At 32.1% G+C, this 25,538-nt stretch overlaps 1 protein-coding gene and 1 long non-coding RNA gene across 3 annotated transcripts in view; one reads left to right on the forward strand and one right to left on the reverse strand.

Annotated features, from left to right (window-relative positions):
* The window catches only part of LOC132727936 (uncharacterized), a 44,568-nt gene extending 31,464 nt beyond the window's left edge, over positions 1 to 13,104 (forward strand). For both annotated transcript variants that reach the window (XM_060713534.1, XM_060713535.1), the window contains exons 6-14: positions 198 to 310; positions 4,303 to 4,470; positions 5,079 to 5,153; positions 5,749 to 5,873; positions 7,799 to 7,900; positions 8,331 to 8,408; positions 8,928 to 8,976; positions 10,540 to 10,719; positions 11,650 to 13,104. In XM_060713534.1, coding sequence (XP_060569517.1) covers positions 198 to 310; positions 4,303 to 4,470; positions 5,079 to 5,153; positions 5,749 to 5,873; positions 7,799 to 7,900; positions 8,331 to 8,408; positions 8,928 to 8,976; positions 10,540 to 10,719; positions 11,650 to 11,793 — 1,034 coding nt within the window. In that variant the 3' untranslated portion in view covers positions 11,794 to 13,104. The remainder of the gene's footprint in view (positions 1 to 197; positions 311 to 4,302; positions 4,471 to 5,078; positions 5,154 to 5,748; positions 5,874 to 7,798; positions 7,901 to 8,330; positions 8,409 to 8,927; positions 8,977 to 10,539; positions 10,720 to 11,649) is intronic.
* On the reverse strand, positions 1,631 to 3,616 carry LOC132727937 (uncharacterized). Its single transcript, XR_009625414.1, has 3 exons — positions 3,484 to 3,616; positions 2,907 to 2,983; positions 1,631 to 2,685 (listed from the first exon to the last, which is right to left on the reverse strand). It is a non-coding gene; the product is annotated as an uncharacterized LOC132727937 (long non-coding RNA).
* Positions 13,105 to 25,538: the final 12,434 nt, after the last annotated feature.

Raw genomic sequence — 25,538 nt, forward strand, 5'->3', positions numbered from 1 at the left:
TGAAAATTTATTAGCTTTCTGCATACAGGCAGACAGGACAAATTAATATGCTCTTGTTACACTATTTATTTGTTGATGCAGTGATATTAGGATATGGTAGAGTTAAGAAATACAAGGTTACAAAATATTCATGAGATGTACAAATAAAGTGAAATTCCTGAATATATATTGATAATAAAAAAATATTTATTTTACAGAATGTTTGTTTGAAAGTTGGCCTACAATGAGTATATACTATATAGAGTGGTTGATATCTCTGGGTATTCCAGTTGTTGTTCTTATACTTGGCAAGTTTCTGGATACAAGCTTGGTAAGATATTTCCACATAAACAAACTTTTACTTCATTCATTACTATAGTATTATGACTTTTAATATCTAACTTGAATTAATTAGATTTATGAACATTGATATATTGTAAATATCTCTTAAAGTAAATCATTTCTTTTTGATATGAAATATGCAGAAATTGCAATAAGATAAAATATGCTCTTGCATATGAGAGAGGATTGAATAATCTACTGTTTACACCACTGCTAGAAAAACCTGTCTAACACCCCCATGTAAGGCATGTCTCATGTTTTAAATGACGTCATTCCCTTGCACCTTTTATGAATGACTTGCGTCTTTTGAATGACAACTGTTATTTTGCCATTATGAATGAAGTTGTAATTCAAACTTAACTATAAGAAAAAAGTGCTGAATGAAAGTATAAGTTTTCGTAGTTTCTTTCTAGAAATCATTATTTGTAAAATGTAAGAAAAAATTCAAACATACGGTGTTGTCACAGACAGGAATAATTCTAGCTTCAAGCGACTGTTTAGCTTAAATTGACAAAGCCTTGTTACAGTCGTAATAGTTACCTTCAAGCTAGATATTCCAGTCTGTACCGTCAGCTGGTGTAAGAACTATCTGCAGTGATTATTTTCAACGAAATTGTATTAGGTGCCTTTGTTTAAAAACCTTTTTAGTATACCAGAAACAATCCTCTGATTAAATGATAGATTGTAATGCATTTGCCTCCCATGGTTAAAAAATTGGGTATTGTAGTGATTTACATTTATGTAATTTTATATTCAGCTTTTTTGGCTTTTTAAAACAAGTATTTTAAATTTTCTATACATCTGTATAAAATCTTATGACTACATATCAATTTGGCTGATTTACATAAACTATTATAAACTTTTGTAATAAATGGCTACTTTGAAAAATTGTCTGTTTTCTGTCAGGCAATCGGAGGAACTTCTGCTTCTGTCAGCCAATAAGAGGAACTAGTGTCTTTAACTCTGCCTAATACTGTTATCTTTAGCACATGTGTGACAAAGGCACATGAAATCCCTTATTTGAATAGTGATACATTCTTACAATACGTTTTCGGGAGTTAACATAGAGACATTTAGGCAGAATTATAACTGTAAAGTAGCATTTGTTATATATGAAAACTCCCGAAAACATCTTTAAAGATGAGAATGATGAAATTTCACATTTTTTCTGGTAATTTTGAAATATGTCTTGGCAAAACATGAACATTTATATTAACAAATACAAATTCTGTAACACTTTATGTCATATGTAACTTAATTCAGTTGAATTATTCATTGTGTTGCCACATACCAATACACTTCACAGGATATACCCAGCAAACACAAGACATCATACTGACGTCAGATTTAAGTCAGGTTCTGACGTCGGATGACGGTCGGAAAAACGGTTGGATTTGAAAGTTTTTTTGACGTAATAATCTGACGTCAGGTAGACGTCAGAATCTAACCATTATTTAACCTTTTTCTGACCAAAATCTGACCATTATCTGACCATTTTCCGACCTCAATCTGACCATTTTCCGACCTCAATCTGACCATTTTCCGACCTAAATCTAACCAGTTTCTAACCATTTTCCGACCTAAATATTAACCCTTTTCTGCCCTAAATCTGATATTTTTTTGACCTTCATCTTATCATTCCCCTAATCTTTTTTGTTTCACCACGTCATAAATATTTTCTGGCTAATCCTGATTTGATCGAATTTAATTTAACTCATTTTATTAAGTAACTTTCCCTCAAATGAAATGTATAACAGAAAACTAAAAGCAAAGATATGTTTCATGCTCTTTTAATTTAAAATTAAAGTTGCAATTTTAAGCTGATATATACAATTTTAGTAAATTCTGCAAGGTTAAATAATTTTCATAAATTAAACAAAATAAAACATAAAATATTAAGTTAATTACAAAACAAAAAGTATTACAAAAACAATGACATAAATGAAACTAAGAAAACATGTACAAATATTAAAGAACAAAACAATGTATGCACATTTCTATCAAAGTTTGCCTTATCAAATAAAATAATGAAAATATTATAATTTTAAGAAAAGTTAAAAGATTCTGATAATAATGTTTCAAGCAATTGATGACAGATTTTCAGTACTTTAACTATATTTCTACAGCATTTCTAAAACATTTAGTGCCATTTTGCATATTTTGACCTCCTTTGATTATTGTCAGTAATGTATAAATTGCTGCCTTTTAGTTACTTCACAAAGTTAAACTTTTAGATATCCATGAGAATTAGCACGAATTTTGAGTTGTGATGCTTTAAGATATGACCTTCTTTCAGCACCCCTCGTCTGTCCGGAGGATATGTAGCGTTTGTAGCGCCCAATAGCGTGTGTGACATCATTTTCACTGAAAAAAAAGAAATTTATGAAACATGTAAAAATAACAAGCAAAAATGTTTTCATGGTTATCTTAACTTAATGAACAATTTTGCCAACTTTTTATAAGAGAGCTTTAACAAAAATTAAAAGTAAACATAAATGCTGAACATTTAAAAAGCCGCTTTTAAACTCCAGTTTACTGAGTTTAGTATGGATTAAAGTATGTAATAGAATTTACAAAAATCTTACTTTCATATGTTTCTTTTTACATATTCACGTGTTTCCGTCCCTCCGACCTTTGAGAGCATGTCCAACACTTTAACTACCTGAAAAGAAAATTATATTATAACTTATGTACTGTATATATTCTACGTTTGAAAAAGAACAGTTAAGGAAGTCTTAAATATTTCATAGTTTTAAATTAAAGATTTAATGCCGAAATGTCTGGAACCAAAACGTCTTTGGTTATTTGGGACCGGAACGTTTTGGGTTATTTGGGACCGAAACGTCTTGGTCCGAAATGCTCGAAATCGTACAAATTCATTCTCAATTCTCAGATTTTAACTGACAAAAACATCACAGTTTAAGCAAAATATGAAAACTAAGCATTCTCTTTGGTAGTACTGAAAGGCATATTATAAACTCTTCACAAGCAGAGTTAAAACATGTCAATTTTAAAAAGATTTATTATTAGACATTATCGCGAATTTGTGTGACATTTTACTTCAGCTGTTCAAATAAAGATAATTAAATTTAAGAGTGCTTGCAATCATGCAATTATTTATCAAATACAAACTAGAAATAAATCTAAATAAATTGAACTGACCTTTTTGTTCAGGAAAATCTATAATATTCACGTATCAATGCATCCCGATTCCTGACCGACAGCCAAAACGTAACGCCTACGAATTTGAATTTCCATCCACGTGACTTTAGATTCGAATTATAGGTTAATTATGTTTTCTTTCCCTTTTCTGTTACTATGATAAAATGTTAAAGCACTATTAAAAACTCGTAATTTTGATACATATAATGTACCACAAATGATAATATTACAACGTTAAATGATTGGAACTTGTAAACAGATCTGTGGCTATAAATAGATTTCATAACAATAATTCATGTAACTTGCCTATATACAGCGCCACCTATATGTTTTATTAGGTTGCAGCGCCGCGATCTTGGTCTGTATTTATATAAGAACACTTAATTTGTAATCCAAATAACATTTGAAAAAAGTTTAAATGTTTACAACAGCGAATAAGGATTATTTTTTGTTATTTTTTTACCTACCGTCAGGACACCGACCAGAACCAAACGTTAGTACGACGTCAAAAAGAAACGTCTATTAGACATCGGTATTTTAACGTCAGATTTACGTCGTATTTTTGTCGCCGACGTCGTGACCAAAATCTAACATTAATCCGACGTTATTTTAACGTCATGTGTTATTTTGAATTACATTTGTTCAATACAAGGTAGACAACTATGAATATTTCTTTTTACCATAAAAAGCCTTATTTAATAGCGTTATCTTTACAATTTGAAACAGAATAAATACTACAGTATTAATGTATTGTTAAATATGTTCACTTCTTTTGATTCAGGTTTAGCGGAAAACTAAATTTAGCTATCTATATTTCAGAAGCAGTCTAATACCCGCAATGTTTCTAAAGGTTCCGAAGTGAGTGTAGGACGATGGGAGAGACGGACTACTGTACGTAGACTGGTTGCCATGATCATATTTACAATGTATATGCCAGTCACTCTCTCATGTATCAGGACATTTATGTGCTCAGATACCATACCTACGGTAAGTATATATCTGATACAATATCCACTTCTGAAATGGGTTTTGATGTTTTGTCATTTGTGAATTTTTCACAGCTGTGGGTTTGAATCCTACGCCAGGGACTTTGGATTCTTTCATGTGAGGAAGCTATCAATCCATCTTGGTGACAGAACATCATAGGTTCTACTCAGATGCCCACTCATGCCTGAAGTGATGCGCCAAGTGACACATTAGTTTCCTGCACCAATGAAATTTTGAAAGACACCATTAACCTCTTCTGTAATAAAATGAATCTCTGTGATTTCAAAATAAAATATGTACATTGACTTTGTAACAATATAATCTTACAAGAATGTGTATACTGTATAAGTACTAATTTCTGCATGCTTAATATTCGGCGATTTTTGTTAAGATAAGGGGTTTTAAATTTTTTCCTATCTTTATTAATTTCTGCTTAAAATGCTAAAAATTGATGGAACAGATTGGCTATATTTGATGTTAGTACATAAGTAATATATTTAACTTTCACAAGTATGTTCAACTAAATATAAAGGTATATGTTGAAACGGTTCTGCAATTTCTGCAATTTATAGAGAATCAAATATTTCATTTAATTGTCAATTTTTCAGTTGCTTGTTTTGGACCACACCACTAATATCTTTCTTCTGGATAATGATGTGTCATGCAATGATTTTATGTTTCAGGTAACTGGTTGTATTTTTTACCTAGGTATTGTGTTTAAGTCTGATTTCAGACAGGATTTCAAATCTTGAAATGTATACTGCAGAATATACTTGTAGGCAAAATAGATGAACTAAAATACAGCACTCAGGGCTTCATAGCCTTAAAGTGACCAATAAGTCAGCCAGACTCAAGCTGAAAGCTGCTGTCCATTCAATGTTTTGGTCACTTTAATGCTATGAGGTCCGAATTACTGTGTGCTTTTTCTAATACTGTTGTACTTTACTAGAACATAATGATAACAGTTTAACGAGAAAGGAAATTATATTGTTTCAATAAAAAAACTTCTAGTCTACTGTAAACTGTTGACAGTCAGCTTGTAAAAAAACTCCTCATGGTTAATATATACTGTTTAGTGGTCTGGGTAAAACATAACAGTGCCTGCTCATACTTTTTGTTAGACTTCTGACATCATGGAGAATATTAAATTATTTAGATGCCTGCTGACATTTATATAAATCAAGCAGAATAATGTTTAATAATCTTTTATAATGTTTGTTTTATCATATATGTGTATCAAAAATTTTAATATTTATTGCTCAGTTATATATATTTCAGACTATACATTTCTTTGCTGGTATATACCTAGTATTTATGGGACTTGTTCTTCCACCATTGTTGATTTTCTTCACCTTAAGACAGAAGAAATGGGATTTACTTTATAGCAGATGGAGGCTGTATAGGTACACATTTTTGTATAGATTCAAATATGTCATTAAACTTTAAAGCTACTCTCCAACACATAGCTGCCTGATCATTTCCAAAATAATGTGTCATAAAATACTATATAGTTTATATACTCATTTTCCATGAAACTAGATAAATAGTACATATCTTGCTCCTAAACTTTTTTAATTAAGGCACTAATCTTTCCTGCTATAATTTTCAACTGTTGCAATGGTTTATTTTGTAAACTGCAATGATTTAAAGCTGCACGCCTCCAGATGAGTCAAAATATTTCAAGAAAATCAAACTTGAGAAAAATGTATGAAGATTTTAAGAAAAATAAAAAGAATCAAGACTCAAGTAATAATTTACATGTTTTGTTCCATTATTGACTAATTTTGCATTATTTATCACCGTTACTGCTATTGCATGACTTTAACAGCAAGGAATTTTTTGCTTTAAAGTTGATTATAGCATAAAATCGGCTATTTTTCCCTATTTTGCCCATGTTATAACGGGACCAAAACCATGTGTTAACATAGTCACGCGCTCTTGTTATAGCCCGGTTTCACCTATGCGCAATACATACAGGGCCCAGTAAACAAACAAAAAATGACGATTTTGCCTGTTTGCCAAAGAGTCATGCGCTCTTGTTATATTGAAATTTATTGATTCGAGGGCCTCAGTCGCATATTCAAGTAAATATGCCGGAAAAAAACGGCGTATAGACATCGGTGCTAATCTTGGTTGTCGCCCTTTCTAAGAAACGGACAGTTGTCAATGTAAATAAATACAGTAGAATCTACCTGTCATTCAGTTTAAAACTCCGATTAACTTACAAAACTAGATAACACAAAATTAATATGAGAAAATGTTTTTATTTATGTTAATATTGATTAATGCTCTTTATATTTCTTTGAAAGAATAATGCTTAGTGCCTGATTTTTTTATAAACTTGTTTGCTTGAAAAAAATAAACCGATTCTGATGTCACTCATCAATCTGAAATCATTCTAAGAATTTCTGAGGATCATGTTTTGTCTTGGGTAGAGGGTTAGAGTAATGTAAACGTGTTTTTTTCTTGAGATAATAAATCTCCAAAGGCCAAGCTTTGTTAAATCAATTAAAATTCAAAATTTCGTTCGGTTCCGAGAATTTTTCCAAGTTGTTGGCCCCGGAAAAATGAAACGCATACGTAAAACATAGAATTGGATAAATACCGTCCAAGCACAAGAAATTTAATGTAATTGTGTTTTTGTATAAACTATACATCACAAATCTGTTTGAAAATTTTATGCTATAATAGCGTCAACGCACGTTTATTTCGTGTTATAAAGTCTGCAGAGTCCCTCGGAACTGTTGGAGCCCTCGCCCTACCGGGCTCGGGCACCAACCGTTCCTCGGGACTCTGCAGACGTTATAACACGGAAAAACGTGCGTTAACCCTATATTGGTCTACGCTGGGCAGTTTCCAAATGTATTTCAAACTTTGATAAAAATGTATAATTTTGATATTCTAACAAAATATTGCTTGAAAAGAATGTGTTGATAAAGTGATTTAGTATGAACATTAATATAATGAATAATAATATTGTATTCTAGAACAGTTTATTATCTGCAATATAAAAATATATGTTTAATCGGATCAATGTATCTTACACTTAATACCAACAACATCCATAAAAGATTCTTTCATGGTTATATTTACCCTTCGTCCGTCTGTCTTTCCACCTAAGAAAACAATAGAGATAAGATAATTGTTCTTTGTTACACTCAAATTATGTGTCATGACAATCTTCATAAGTAAAGCATCTTTATTTAAAGAGTTATCTCCTCTTTAGTTTAAGAATTTTGCTTTTAAAAATGTTATATTCTGGTAACAACCAGGGATGTTTAAAGATTTACCCTCAGTGTCTGTATATTACATTGATTTCCTTTTACAGTCCAGTGTACGAGTCTTACAAGGACAGATATTGTTACTGGGAAGCTATATCACTGCGCCGGAAACTTGTTGCCATCGTTATTACAGAAGCTTATCCATTCAGGTAATCTTTCCTCAAACATATTTTGTAATATAAGAATTTATTCTACTGACACAGTCACATGTTTCTGCTTAATATATTATAATATACCTTCAGTTAATTTCTGTGATATTGACTGAGTATAATCCTAAGAATAAATCTGAGTTTCTTCTTGAAAGTGACAAGAGATGATTGTTAGTTTATTAAGGAGAAAGTAGCTGTAGGCTGACACATTTTATGAAGATTGTCCACTTTCTGAACAAATGGTAGTTAGATCTGAACAGTACACTAGCTAGTTGTCAAATAAATCTCTTATTCAGAAATACCAGTTTGAATCAGTATAGAATGGATGATATCAAACTTATATAATATTGTCTACCAGCTTAGTTTGCATTGTGCTTATACATTTTAATATCATACTATAATGATATATTGTGATTTTTCATGTGGACAGTGGATTTATTCAGATAGTTACACAGCTGGGAATGTCTATATGTTACTTGCTGGCAATTATTGTTCTACGACCATATAGGTAATATATCATTACTATATACATTATATATTTCTTTAAATTCTATTTTTTATGCATGAATAAATTTATGTTTCTGTATAAATAATGTAAATCTATATAAATAACAGGTTGTTATCCTAGCCTAATTGGGAACATATCGTGATATAGAAAATGTTAGTATTCTTAATATGTATGTCTATATTAATGATGAATTAGAAATTCTACATAATAGATAATATTTCATATCATGTCTTTGAGGATCCCATAAATATAGATATCATATAGTCAACATTTGTTTTACGATTGATTAAGACAATTTAGCATTTGTATGTGATGGTGAAGCCAAATGATAAACTAGGCTGTCAAGTAATCTAAAAAAAAAGGAAACCCAAGGCAAGCAATTTTTACCTTGAGCAAGAAACTTTATTTATTTAGTACTGGCTTACATACAATGTAACTAAAATGTGTTCTGTTACAATATACTGAAATATGTACATTGTGTAAATGTTATTCTTATAGAGAGTTTTAACATTTGTTTAGGTCATGCTACTGGGTTCATCCAAATTTCAACGTTCACATCTTTTTTGAGGTACAACTCAATTGTGTGTTCCTTTTTTATATTTTTTATTTGATTTTTTAATACATGTATAAATCACTGGCAATTTAGAGACATGATATGAAAAATCCTAAAATACCATAAATGTTAGTTCATTAAGATATAGAACAAATGTGAAAGTAAGTACATATTTGTGATATTTTTTATTGGTAGTATTTTTACAATATGCACATTATAATTAACCAAACAAATGATAGTTTATTACAATTTTGAATCTAAATTGCCTGATGACCCTTTAAAATTATTTCATATTGTTAAATGTTTTATTGTTATAATAGATTATGAAGCTTAGTTCTTTTCAAAGTTTTTCCTGTTTGATGATAACCAACAAAATCTTCATATTTTATCTACCGTATATTAAGGGATAATATTTTATGGTACATTTGTACATAATAAAACTGTTTGTGTCTGTTTTTAACTCAGAACATAAAAATTTTAAAGCAAATGCCTAAATTGATAAAAGAATAATGTCTATGAAGGATGATGGTCTTAAATGTTCACAGGTGGTTTAAAATGACAGGTACATTTGGAAATTACAGTGATCCTGTATGTACATCATAAACATTGATTGACAAAACAGCCAGCTCTACATGTACAGAATAATTTCTTTATATTTATAATTGGATAATAAGTCAGGGCTAGATTTTAATTTTTTTCTACTTGCACATTTTTGTTGTAAGTACAAGAAATTCTAACTTGGAAAAACTAAATTGAACTTGCATTTTTGTGTCACCTTGAAAAAGGCGACATATAGGGGTTACTTTTGTAGGCATCGTTGTCGGCGTCGGCATCCCCTTAAGCTTGTCTAGAGCATAAGTCAGTCACTATAAGTCGGATTGACTTCAAACTTTTTATGCATGCTTCTTATAATGACCTGAAGTGCAGTGCACAAGAACTGGTACTCTGCACTTTTAAATTTTTGAGTTATTGCCCTTTGTTAATTTTCATACTTTATTTTTGTGCGGGCCATTTCTCCTAAAGTATAAAAGCTATGGACTTGAAACTTCATAGGATGATAGATCTCATTAAGAAGAAGTGCAGTGCACAAGAACCAGTACACTGCCCTTCTTATTTTTTGAGTTATTGCCCTTTGTTTATTTTCATATTTCATTTTTGTCCTGGCCATTTCTCCTAAACTATATTGTTCACAAGGCGACACATCCGACTCGCGGAGTTCTAGTTACAACATAGTATTTACTATTATACTACATGATGCTTATGTAATATCTTTATTTGTCTGCTGTACAATTGCTCATGTGTATGTCATATGAATTACCTTTGAAAATAATTTTTTTGTTGAAATTTCATTTATTTTTACAAAGTTTATATCAATTACATGCATGTTCATTAACTACATGTATCTGCTACACTAACAAAAGTGTGTGAGTGTAAAGAAAAGTTTCTGGTATTTTTCTATTTTGACTTGCATTTTGCTAGTTTGGGAGTGCTAAATTCAAGCCCTGCAGAATAATGGTCCACTAATTCTGCTTATCTCCCAGATGAGACAAAGGTAAATAATTATCTGGTTTGTTTCAGATTGTTTGTAACCTAGTGTTGTGTTTTGTTCAAGCTGTGGGACTAACTATCATACTAGGATACTATGAGGAGTCGTTTGAACTGCTAGCTGCTGGTAGTATCTATATCGTCATGGTGATATGGGTTGTAATGGTGCTAGCTATGGTCTGTGAAACTACACCAAATATAGATCTCACACAGGTACTTATCTTTGGGTCACTACTATATTTTTTTCTTTTGATCACTTTTACTGTTTATTTATATTGGATTTAACCCTTAATATGGTGTTGGATCAGTACCTCTAGACCCTTGACAGAAATCATGATCACTAAGCAGATAAAATATTGCTTTATTAGGTGATTCTTACATTTTTAATCATGATTGTATATATTTAATTGATATGAGAGATACATTAGCTGTCTTAAAGTGCATTTTTGGTGGATAAAAAGGCAAGATTTTAGCATGTAAGCATTTAGGCTCTCTTCCGGAATGTACCAGAATACATCATATGAGCCATGTCACACCAAAACCAACATAATGGGTTTGCGACTAGCATGGATCCAGACCAGCCTGCCCATCCGCGCAGTCTGATCAGGATCCATTCTGTTTGCTATCAGTTTCTCTACTTGTTATAGGGTTTGTAAGCGAACAGCATGGATCCTGATCAGACTGCACGGATGCGCAGGCTGGTCTGGATCCATGCTGGTCGCAAACCCATTATGTTGGTTTTGTCGTGACGCGGCTTATATAGTGTGATGCTCCAACAGTGCTTGAAATTCATAAATGGTCACACTAATTTTATTCATACATCAATAAATTAGCTGTATGCTGCAATAACTAAATTTTTCCATGATTTCACAAAGCAAGTTATATTATTCAGCAAAAATATGTGTAAGATATACCCAGAAAATTTCTTGAAACTGGAAATAAATATTAAAAATGTAAGAAAAAGACTTTACATGTTTTATAAATACTTGAATTATTTATTTAAAAAACAAACATGTTTATGACATGTCATTGACCTTCAAATTTAGTGGGTAGGTTAGAAACATGACAAATTAGTTAACCATTTGTGAGAAATTTCATGTTTTACAAACATCTCTTGTTCAACTTTAACCTGTACCATTACAGTTTGAGTCCCCAGAAGCAAGCAGCCAACCTGTGACACAAACATCAAAGAAGACAAAGTTCAACTTTTGGAGAAAATCTCGAGTGGAACAGGACCCAAAATTTGTTGAGACAGTTGATAAAAATATGACTAAAATTGACTTTTAATAATGTGTAGTTTAAAATGATTCTACTTGAGGTTTGTTTATTGTTGATTGTCAGAATAAACGAAATGAATATACAGATTTCAAGGTCTTCACTAGATATGCATGAATATCTACATTATACCTTTATATTTACCCCAAGACATATTCAATTAAAATGTTTGCCATTAACCGTATCTTTAGTTTGAAATGAAACTGTAGGCAAAGTTCAATGTTAGTGAAATTTTATGCTGATAAGGATGGTTTCTGTAACATTAAATATTTTGATTCTAATTATTCAGTAAGATGTTTATATGGCTAAAAGAACTATTGGCAGAACAATTGAGTAAGCATATAAGTACCTATTTGTCATGCACCCATCTGTCGGTAGACATTCTGTTTCTGTACTATAACTTTTGAAGGATTTCAATGATTGTGTTTATATTAAGCATGTAAGTATATAATCAAAACACAGGTTTGATTTTTGTGTTGCCTGCTACAGAGTAGCTGTGACATATAAGGATCACTTCTCTGTCCATCTGTCTGTCCGTCATTCACTAAACTTGACAGGACTACTCCTCAAAAACAACTGGTGCAATTTCATCCAAATTTTACAGGAATGATCAGTACCAAGTTTAGCTGTGCATATGGTCAGCAGTTTCCTGTTCAATGATTTTTTTTCTCCAAGTTATGGCCCTTTCATGATTTTATTTTTAAATTTTGTCCAGAACACTTAATTCAATTTCAGTGAATTTTTACAGGATTGATCAATAGCTCAAGTAGTTGTGCATATTACACAGGTTGTTTAGGTTGAATGATTTTTGGCTGAGTTATGCGCCTTGATGCGTTTTTGTGTCCCTGCTTCTCAGTAGCTACAACATGCAATTGTCATCAGATGACACATGTGATTACTGATCACTCTTGTTTCTGTTATTAGGTCGTTAATAATAGTTATGCCCCTGTATATGCAAATTTTATTCGGGATTATTGTTTGCCTAGGATTACATAGGATAACGTAACAATGTCCCATCACAGTGAATTTTGAAAGGACATAAAAACACTTGAACTTAATTAAGATTATATCAAATATATGAAGAGCATAAAGTAAGAAAATATCTCCTTAAGGAATATTATTTTGCTTAATTATATTGTCCAAAAACTGACTGCTAAAATGAGAAAAAGTCCTTGCTCATTGTTGTTGAATAGCAAGGCTAGCTTACTGCCAAATGATATTCGGCAGCTTCAAAAAATATCTTATTTATCTTATTTATTTTAATGTTAACAATTTTCTGTTCTTACGGGAGCATTAATACTGAAAATAAAATTTGTTTGGTCAGTTTTTCGTTTTATATTGCATTTCCAGTGTAGTTCATAAACAGGTTGAAATAAAGTGATATACATGTAATAGAGATTTGGAACCCTGTTAAGTTATGTTGCCCTTGTGTGATCCACACTAGCACTCTGGGCTGGTGTTGTGTGAAGGCACAAAAAATATAGCGTTTAATTATTATTTGTGTATTGTTTATATACATAACATTTCAACAGTACAAAATATATACAATTATATACACCTTAAAGGCCAATTATGCCCCAGAAATGCTGTTATTTTTATTTCTCAAAAGCCTTTTTTTGTCCTGTTGTAGTTGACTCGTTTGCCATCCTTTGCCTTTGTTGCTTTTAAGCAATTTGTTCAGTTATTGTGATCTAGTATTTCTGAAAGTCTAACTTTGTTTACAGTTTGCTACTTTATTCACAAATAATTTTAGATACAGAGCATCTTTCTTCAGGTAATATGCTTCTATAACATGCCCAAAAACCACCATTTAACGTTATAAAACTCATTTTCTCTTTCTAAAGTTTTTAACCACCAAAGATTTAAAGCTGTCTTCGTTGTGAAACATGATTAATAACATGTAATAGAACTATTTGTGCGCTGCCCTTCATTACTAATACTCCATTACAAAAAGAACCACACACACTATTTGAACAATTGTTTTTTGCCAGATGTATATCCGGATACATAGATTAGTAGTGCAGCTATTTCAATCTTTATGATCTTGTGACACAAATTGTAATCAACATCTTGCTAGGATCTTTATGCAATTCAATTAATGCCCTCGGAGGTAAGTTCTTCTAATGTATTTTAACAATTTTTCTCTCTTACGATATTTTCTTTATTTTGTGCAATTACACCTGGAGTGTCTAAAAAATTATATTTCATTTCGAGATTCTCTTCACGAATCGTGTTTGTCTGCGACATGTCACTTTCCTCTTTGTCGTCAGACTTCACCAGGAAATCGTCTTTTTGCATACTATTTTCTTTGTTATATTCGCTGTTAATTTCGTTAGTTTGGTCTAGTTCCTTTTCAATGTATTCGTGATCAAATTCAGTTTTCTTCTTGCTGGAATATTTTCTCCAGATTGACGTTGACTTATTTTCAATGACAATATCAGGGAATATTGTATAAATGTCCTGAGACGGTTGTATCTTGATTTCGGTATGGCATTCTGTAGGTGTCGGGCCATGAACAGCGCCTATGCTATGTGTTCTCTTCAAACCGGACTTTTCATTTATAACATTATTCTGAAATATACAACGAAGCATAAACATTAAAATTGTAATTGTGTATCTTATCTTTATTTTATCTATATTTAACACGGGCTGACAGCTTGTCAAATCAAAGGGCTGCAACCTCTGTGGTATTTTCTGATCTTTGCAATCCAAATCATACTGCCTATCTGTATGTATTTTCCTGTATAAGTTTATTTTTATATACTATAATTAATCTTACGCAACGACTGCGTCTATAACAGTTTGAGATTGATACATAAGGAATTTTGCATGACTAGAGTTGCATCAAAAAATGACAGCCACACTTTATCCTTGCATATCGTGGCTACTTCCTTAAAAAAGACACACACAAAAAAGTTGCCTCGACTAGGATTTGAACCTTTGGCCTCTCACACCCTAAACGAGCGCGCTACCTCTGCACCACGGTGAAGTATTACATATGTAGCTTGAATAAAAACAAATACATTGTAATTCTAATTTGAAAATTTCCATTTCGTGTTTGTAATCTTTACTAATTTCGAGGTATTTTGTTCACGATAAACCTGTTGTTTATTTTCAATACGAGAATCATAATTGAAGACGTGCACATACAATGTCATGCGTTTTACAATAATTATATTATAATCTTCCTAGTTCGTGTTGAAAAAATATAAACGGTCATTCAAACAGCTTAGTCAACACTTACCTCGTATTGTTTCAGACTCCTAAGGCGGAAAACTACTACTATCGGGCTAACGTTACTATTGATCAATTAATGCCATCTTATTCTATAATAATACTAATGAATCAGAATTGATGTTTTTTTTTTTGTTTCTGGTTATTACAACAAAGTCGTTCAGTACATAATATGTCTAAGTCATGAATTTATGTTACAATGAATATTAGGGGTGTAACAATACAGCAAAAACCGTATTGCAATATATTGCCATTTTGCTGAAGCGCAATACGTATTGTCGTGAATATGTTATGTAAAGATGGAGTAACATTTATATATTATTATTATATGTATATATTTTTAGTAGAAACTTAATAAAAATGTAAGGAATAAATAGAAAGTAAAGTGTCACAACAATTTTGATAAACACAAAACTAGTCGCGTGTGCCCTTTTCACATCTGGGCCGCTTATGTAAATTATGCAGCCGCTTATTGACTTTTAAGTGTACTAGTTGTCGGATACTTTTATCTTACGTTGGCGCCAACAAGATTCGCCAATTAAAGATTTTATGTGAAATTTGTACAAAATTAGAAGGCAATTAATTGAAAATTATGATTTTTATAAAATACCGGTTTTCCAAAAATCGTACCGCGGTACGAAATTTATTTTTCATATTGCAATATATCGGTATACCGGTAAACCGTTACACCCTTAATGAATATAGAACTTAGTCATATCAGGTTACTGTTGTTATTCATTCTTAAATCAATGTTTGACATTCTATTCCGCGTATTGTACATTGTTCCATGACTTGGATATATCATTTATAATTATGTATGTTCGATTTAATACATTATCTACTGTTTACAAGACGTATTTCATGATTTACAATTCTTTTTACGGTTACAAAATGCAACAGACATCATTTTGTGGATGCCAATATTTATGTTTATGTCAACGTTCACATCCCATAGCACCGTTTAAAGCAGTAATATGTGTGTGTCGTCATAAGCACAACATCAAATTGATAGATATTGTTTGTTTAATATCGTTTATAAAAAATGCCACGTAACGTTACATTAATCTGTGAGGCTATATTTCCGGTTCAGCACAGCATTATCATTGTGTTTGTGTTACTTTTATAATTTCTTTATATTTGGATATTTCTAGTTGGGAGGTTCCAGTATATCTACTTGAATATTGCATAATCACCCTTAGGATATGTTGTCTGCTTTTTTACAGTACACCAAAAATATTAATATTTTGAGAAATAAAAAGCATATCTGAAGCATAATGTGGCTTAAAGTTGTTTTTGGAAAATCACCAACATCATAATTATATAACAAGATTCATATCTATAGCATTTTAATTTCGAGAATAGTGAACACAAGTATTTCTATCTTAATTTCCTTGTTATTTCCGTAATTTTCCTTGACATAAATTTATAAGTTGAAGAAGTCGTGCCTATATGTGGTTAAGGTGCTTCCCTCACACCCCATTTACACAGAGCCATCGATTGATCGGTAGTTTTTTTAGCCAAATTATGTAGTGAGCCGATGACAACGTGTTTAACACCGACATCACCTATTGGTCACCTGTTTTCCACCTATCAACTGCTATTGGGGAAAGATAAGTTTCATCGGTGAAAAATTACCGATTGGGATTTTTAAACATGTTTAAAATTCTCAATCGGTGAAAATATTTTACAAATAACCGACAGCAACCTATTTGCAAGCTCTTAATCACCGATATCGCCGATCGGACAAAGATAACCAAATATGAATCACCGGCTATATCTGACGGAAAGTGTTTAACCAATGATGACTAGCTATCAAACACCGATTAATCAGCGTTACGCCCGATTTAGCTCCGATTTACAAACGATGAAAACCGATAGTATTTCAGCATTTTAATCATCGACCAAACCCCGTTTGAGTTTGCTTTCTGTCACCGATGGCCGTTTACACAGAAAACTAGAAAAAAATCCCGCATGGCAACCGATCATAACAGCGAGTAAATTTAAAATTAAATGACCGATTTGGGACCGACCGTCTGTGTAACTGGCCCCTCACATAGCTGGGTCATAATCAGACATGTAAAATTGACACTGCATTCATTTTTCAAAAACTGGTACTGATACTGAATTACTCGCTCAAAATGTGCTATAACTTGTACAGGTACTGCATAATTGTCCCAAAGTGTCCGCAGGTATTAGTGCTAATGTAAATGCTCTTTCCAACTCAAACTCGGAATTTCCGGCTGAATCCTGAGAGCTACAGTCTAAATTCCACAAAACCCAATTTAGTAACATGTGTCCGCTGCTATTAGTATGATTGTCGGATACTCGGGTATTTTGCCGACGTAAAGCCGAAATTCGAATGCAAATAGAGGATATTAAATGAGTGTAAGTTCAATACTGAATTTATTGCACGAGTTGAATAGAATTATATTATGCGAGTCTCTGGCGAGCATAATATTATTTTATTCAACGAGTGCAATATATCCAGTATTGAACTTACACGAATTTGATATTCTATTTATCACATACCCAAATAAAGACCGTTGAAAGTGAATAAGAGTCACTTTTCATTGACGAGCCTATAGTGCAACACTAACATTTAGCGCGTCTTTACACTATGTTTGTATAACGTTAATGACGTCACGTCAAAACATGGGGTTTGGTCGATGATTAAAAAAATGTGCTCTTAAGAATTAGGAAATTTTTAAATTCAGAATGTCTTCTTCTTATTTACAAATCTTTTATCAGATCTAATTTTAACTACTGTCCCCTTGTCTGGCATTTTTGCTCCAAAACAAACACAGAAAAACTTGAAAAACTCCAGCATAGAGCTCTAAAAATAGTATTTAATGATTTTAATTCTTCATATGACACATTATTAAAAAAAGTTAATATGCCTACTTTACATTTGTCAAGAATTAAAATAATAGCCAAAGAAGTGTTTAAATGCCTGTACGGAAAATCACCACCATATATAAATGATTTAATTCAATTTAAAAATTCCAATTATTCTTTTAGGTATCAAAAAAGTGTAAATGTCCCAAGGGTCAAAACAGTAACATACGGTAAGAATTCTTTTAAGTTTGAAGGTGCCCAGATATGGAACAGTCTCCCTAATGACATCCGCAAGGTTGAAAATTACAAAGAGTTTGGGAGACTGATCCAGGTCTGGAGTGGCCCAAGCTGTAAATGTGCTATGTGCTTGTAAATTTGCTATGTGTTTGTTTATTCTGCTTAGTTTTAATTTATGTAAATGCTTAGACTACATGTTTTGTTTGTTTGCTTTGCTTTTGTGCATCCCTTTTAGTTTGCTATGATGCTTTGATTATATGTTGTGTGTTAATTTTTTCTTTAAACCCTTGTATTTATGCTAGTTGAATCTTTGTTGTGTTTGTATGCTTTTTTCATATTAAAACTCCTTATTCCCATTCCATTAGGCTGTGCATGCAACTTAATTTTAGTTAACTTTGTTTGTTTACACTGTATGTGCTTTATCTTGTTTCTTTTTTATGCTGTATTAGTTCTATCATAAATTTTTATGCACTTTTATAAGTAAGTTTAATTTCATCTATTTATTTATTTATATATTTTTTTAGGAAACCTTCAATTACGTATTTATAAATTGTAGATGTTAACCTATAACTATTACTATCTTATTAATTTTTTATTATTATTTTCATTTATTTCACATTGCTATATGTATCATACTTAAATTTCTAGACTACAGTCATTTATTACTTTCAGAAACTGTTAATACCTTTAATACAATATGTACTGTGCATATCATCAAACTATGCCTTAATTTACCATCTTATTGTAAAGTTCTTCTTAACCTTGATACTCTTATTTCATGCTTAAGCTGCTAATAGTTTTATATGTTTTTATTTTCAGAACTGTTATATGTTAGTAAATATGTTTTATGCTTTTGTTATTGTCGGTAAATAGCTTATTAGCTAATGTTTCTTGTAATATGTAAACCGACTTAAAATAAAGTTTCTTGTATCTTGTATCTTGTATGCACGGTTGTGCAATACCATATTTACGGATTCTCAAAATCGGCACGGGTGTGTGATAAAGCCATTTAATAAAAATGATGTTACACTAGACAATATTACACTAGTGTAATAACACTTTGACGTGACGTCATTTGCGCTATAAACATAGCGTTATAGGCGCGTCAAATAAAAATAACTCTTATTAACAGTTTACCGTTCTTATTTTTTATGTGTGATAAATAGAATATTATATTCGTGTAGGTTCAATACTATATTTACTGAACTCGTTGAATAAAACAAGAGGCTTGCATAATATGATTTTATTCAACTCGTTCAATAAATTTAGTATTAAACCTACATGTACAAAAAAAACGGATAAATAAACATTTTTCAATGGAATTTTATGGTGAAAATATAATTAAATGTAACATTATAGTGTTCATGGAGTAATATGACTAAGAAAAATCATAATAAAAAGAGGAAAAACCGAGGAAGTAGTGGTAGTGAATCGGATGATATTTCAAATGCGAGTAAACAAATAAAGACCGGAGGCCCGGCAAATGAAATTTTGGATATTTTGAATATATCGGACACAAAAAATGTAAGTGATATCCTTAGAGACACAAATTCAGTTTTATATGAATTTGAAGAAGAAACAAACAGCATTAAAGATCAAGGGTTATCTAATAGTATCGACAAAGATAATAATTCGGATATAATAACTAAATGTGGAAACATGGCCTCAGGTGGACCTAATGATTTCATTACACAAAAACAGAATAACAATGATATGTCCCAAAAGCTAGATACGTTACTCACGGCCGTGTCAGACCTGCAGAAGAGCCAAGATGGTATGAGACGCATGTTTGAGTCGAAACTAGAAAAGTTTAAAACAGATTTAGTGGAAAACATTGACACAAAAGTCAGGGCCTTACGTGACGAGTTATCAATGGATTTGTCTCGTGAGAGCAACCGTATCGATCATATACTTAAAACGGTTCAATCAATGCAATCACGGCTTGAGAAAATAGAGTCAAAACCAGATTTGCCTTCGGGAAACAACATCGAGACATACAACACGAATAACAGTACATGGCATGGCAATCCCTTAAATGACCCTGATCGCTGTGTTGTTGTTGCCGGATTACCTGTTACCGAAGGCGAGGACCTCATACAAAAGGCAGAGGACATCATTAAATGTCTAGGCGATCAAGTATCATCCAATGTGTTGATAACGGGAGCAACGAGAATCCGGGCCAGATATAATAATAGACCGCCGTTAGTGAAAATAAGCTTCCAAAACACAGAAGAAAAAATTATGGTGCTTAGTAACAAAATGAAACTAAAAGACACGGAGAACTACAAAGCTGTATACATTAAGAGTAGTAAATCTCACGCCGAACGCCTAATAGAGCTTAACGCCAGAACAATACTCCGCAAATTACCCGGAGGATGCGATCTACGTGTGGACGCCAACGGACGTATTAGAACTCAACAACAACAACAACAACAACAACATAATGACTAGGAATCACCCCGGCTTAATGAATTGATTAAAATAGCGCATCTAAACGTGTGTGGTTGGACTAATGAAAACAATGAGTTACGTCAACGTCTAATAAAGTGTGTGAATGCGGATATATTTTCTATATGTGAAACACATTTAGCAAATCAATCTGTAATAAGTGTCGAGGATTATACTTGGTACGGATTTAATCGCTTGGAAATACATAGAAATGCTCCTAAGTCTTCCGGCGGCGTAGGTATATTAGTGCATCAACGTATTCAAGAAAATTTTGATATATCAGTTATTGATAAAACTGTAGATGGGATACTAGGCTTAAAGCTGGTACATATAGTAACAGGTTACGAATTAATAGTGTTTTCATGTTATCTACCACCGGAAAACTCTCCCAGAGGTCGCGATGCGCAAGGATTTTATTCACATTTACTAGCGCAGATATACATGAATAGTGAGGCAGACAGTATAATTATAGCGGCAGACTTTAATTCCCGTATTGGATCCCTATCCGACATATTGGACGATATTGATACCATTCCTAAACGAAAAATTATAGATAAATCTATTAATCAGCATGGTCATGAGTTGCTAGAATTCTTAAACGAAGCCAAATGTTGCGTCCTTAACGGTAGATTCGACGAATCACATGATAATTGGCGTCCGCGCCGAAGCGCGGCGCTCTTATGGAATGAGATCGAATTTTGTGAAAGGGCGACAGCAACTTCTCGAGCCTTTTAGTCGGTCATAATAAAAGCCGAAAATTCCGATCGGTATGAGGGTGCTTGATTATTAAATAAGAATGAAATGTCGCGATATGTTACAATGAATTTTCGCAATGCAAACATTTACAAATGAAATAACCTTTTCCGTCAATAAATCGCGCTCTTCGGGGTTTTTTATTTATCATTTTGTAGTACACAGTCGGTTATCATGTCATGGTATGTTATTGTTGTACATGTATCCTAGAATGATCAGTTGATGACCTAAATATTCCAAAAACCTATTTATAGATATATCTTTTTATCACTCCTATCGGTAAATGCCGGTCTCTCCCGGTCTATTTTGACCAGGATTTACTAGTGACCGGCGAATAGTACCACACGTTATATTGTCCGGTCTCTCCCGGTTTTGGAGTAGATGTTTGATATCGTTACAATTAGAAAAAAACAACAATAGCATGTTTCATTTTATCTATATGAGATAAAAACAATAAATATGTACACGGATTTATATGTAATATAAATCCGTGATATGTACAATAATTGAGAAAAGGTACATTTTTTATGGTATTAAAATGACATTATCAACTTTGAAACATTTTATTTAATTATTCAATTTTTTTATTCAATTTGTTATCCGTGTTTAGATGCCGAGGAATTATTCAAAGTTACAAATTAGATTTTATGAATTATTCAATTGATCGATAATTTAAAAAATGATAAAGAAAAATACAATGTACATGTACATGGTTTAAGAATAAACAATATTATATATTGAAAGATAAACCATAATTTACTGACTTTTTTCCAGTTAAGCTTTGACTTATAATCGTCGGTCAATATGACAATTGAATTCTTAAAATTTATTTTACAATTTTAATAAAAAAGAGTAGTAAAAACTCAGTATTAAAATGGCACATAAAACACAAAAAGAATAAAAGAAAACAATATTCATAAAATTTGTATTTTTTTTTAAATTAAAATTAATAGATATTACAATTATTGTATAATAAACAATTATGCTCAACATGATCAACATGGTAATATAACCAGTGTCATATTTTTACTAACTTAAAGTGTGAACAGATACCTTAAGGGGGTCTTCGCTAAAAGCGATAACAATGTACATAATAAGGGACAAATGTGTGGTACGTGTTGATCATGCGTTACACATATGGATTATAAATGATTGCATACATGTATATCCGTTGCTATTAATAACCACGATCATAAAGAAATAACAAGTAATATTCTAATCTCTAGCATGCCAATCAAAGTTCATAATGAACAATGTCTTTCGTCCGCTCATTCATAAGTGGTATACATTTCTGGTAGTTTATAAGAATGTCTTGTCATCATATGTGTACTAGTTCATCTTCACTTGCTGCATTTCTTGCTTGGACGCCCTTTGATGCTTTGCATCAATGCTTTTCTTGTTATACCTCTATATCCCGTAAAGGTAAAGCAGTAGTGGACTATATGTGTGTACCGCACGATGTTTTTCATAATTGTTTAAATTTCCAGACAGTAACTGTCAATTCTATTGTTGAAAAATACAGTCTTCACGGATTATTAGGAGTGAGATCACGTTTACCGGATCATTGCGTTCTATTGACCGAATTACGGTTGTCTGTCTATCAACCCACACATGAACAGTCAAAATATCCGGAAATTAATAGTGCACGATTTAAGCTACACAAAATACCCGAAGACTTTATGAATAACGAGTTATCTAGATTAGCTTTACTAGAAATTATTTCACAAATTGAACGCTGTCGAGAAAACCAACAAGATATTGACTTGATATACGAAAATCTATGTGACGTTATCATTACGGAAATGAAATCACAAATACCGAAATATAGTGCATCAAAATGTACAAATAAAAGACTTCGCACCAAAAAACCTTATTGGAATCAAACATTAACAGAACTTTGGAATATTATGCACAATAAGGAACGGATTTTCCTAAAATGCACAGGGAATCGACACATCAAAACGGTATTACGACGCGAGTACATTGAATCAAGAAATGAGTTTGATAAAGTGCTGCGACGAAGTGAACGCGAATACAGGAGAACTATGGCTACTGAAATTGAAGATATGTGCTCAAGCAATCCCAAAGATTTCTGGGAAAAAATAAAACGTTTAGGCCCTAGAAAAGACACTGCTATACCTATTGAAATAATTGATAGTAATGGCGTCCCGATAAATAATGAGGATATAGTATTTGAGAAATGGAGGATAGACTTTCAGAATTTATACGCATGTTCAAACCAGGACCAGGATGCATTTGATGATAACCATTACATTCAAGCAAAAACACACAAACTTCTTATTGAAAACAATTTGAATGATCCATTATATGAGCAAAGCGAAGTTTTGAATAGTAATATTACTATTGATGAAATAACTAGCATCATTATGCATGCGAAATCAAAATCTGCCACCGGATATGACGAAATTCCCTATAGTGTACTTAAATTCCCCCCTGTTATAGGAGTTTTACAACAACTCTTTCAATTAGTGTTTGATACCAGCATAATACCATCTAGCTGGCGAAAAGCTATTATTTGTCCAATTTTAAAGGACAGTTCGTCAGATAAACGTTTACCAATGAATTACAGAGGTATTAGCCTGTTGTCATGTGTCAGTAAGCTGTACAGCTCATTTATGAATAAACGCTTAACGAAATTTTTAGAACAAAATGACATTTTAGCGGATGAGCAAAATGGATTTAGAAGAAATCGATCATGTGAAGATCATGTCTTCACACTGAATAGCATCGTTCGTAATAATGACAAAATATTTACAGCATTTATTGACTTGCGAAAGTGCTTTGACTTTATTGATAGAGATATGATGCTCTATAAGTTACTCCTCAATCACATAGATGGTAAAATGTACAACTCAATAAAAAGTATTTATGCTCAATCTACGTCATGTGTCCGTATTAACAATAAACTAACAGAATGGTTCTCATGTGACAATGGCCTCAAGCAGGGAGACAATTTATCGCCAACAATTTTCGCGATATTTGCTAATGACCTGGTAAAAGAAATAAACGACCTTGACATTGGGGTCAGCATCGACGATGACACAAAACTATCTATTCTCTTATACGCAGATGATATATGTTTGATAGCCGGAAACGAAGAAAATTTACAAGCCATGCTAAATGTACTACATTGCTGGTGTAAAAAGTGGCGTGTGCTTATAAATACAGAGAAAAGCAAGTGCATGCATTTTAGAAAATCTCGTGCTGTGCAGACTACATTTAGTTTCCATGTAGGTGAAAATATTATCGAAACAGTGGATCGATATAAGTATCTTGGTGTTGTTCTTAATGATAAAGGGGATTTTTCATATCACTGTGAAGCTTTGGCAAAAGGTGCTGGTCGTGCATTGGGAAATATTATTTCTAAAATTCATAACTATAAAGATTGTGGATATAAATCATTTACAAAACTGTTCGAATCATGTGTGATACCAATCTTAGACTAGTGTGCTTTTGTATGGGGATAAATATATTACCAATCAATACACAATATACAATACCGTGCTATATGCTATTATCTCTGTGTTCACCGTTTCGCCCCAAAATTTGCACTACCTGGAGACAATGGGTGGCTACCAAGTAACTATCGCCGTTGGATATCAATAATACGATATTGGAATAGGCTCATTTTATTGAATGATAATAGGATTACTTAACGTGTCTTCATCATGAACTACAATAAATGCAGTAATAATTGGTGCAGTGACGTTAAAACAGTTATGACATAATTGAACTGGTCAGTCATTTGAGAACAAAACCGTTATAAGCATAGATTATGTTAAGACTAGCATAACTCAATATTATAAGGATACTTGGAAAACTGACATACAAAAAGAACCGAAGTTACGAACCTACGTTACCCTTAAGGACAATTTTATTACAGAAAAATATGTACAGTTAAATGTACAGTTAAAAATGAAAGATCAATGTTATCTCAATAAAGGTGTGGCTTTCTCCTGTTATATCAGGGAAACCCAATAGAGCAGAGAATTTGTTTGTTTTGTACAATAAAAAAATAAAATGATAATAAAATAGAAGTTGAAAAGCACTTTTTAATCTTATGTCCCTTTTACAACAACATCATAGTAGACAGTTTTAGTGAACAATTTATGAATGCAGATTTAATGAAGATGAACGATGATATGAAAATGAAATATCTTGTTGTAAATTTACACAAAAAGTTGCTAAATACCTTGTTAAATGCTTATTGTAAAAGAAAGAAATCCTTA

The sequence above is a fragment of the Ruditapes philippinarum genome, unplaced genomic scaffold (assembly GCF_026571515.1).
Source record: "Ruditapes philippinarum isolate M1 unplaced genomic scaffold, ASM2657151v2 ctg2323_1_1_1_1, whole genome shotgun sequence".
NCBI lineage: Eukaryota > Metazoa > Mollusca > Bivalvia > Venerida > Veneridae > Ruditapes > Ruditapes philippinarum.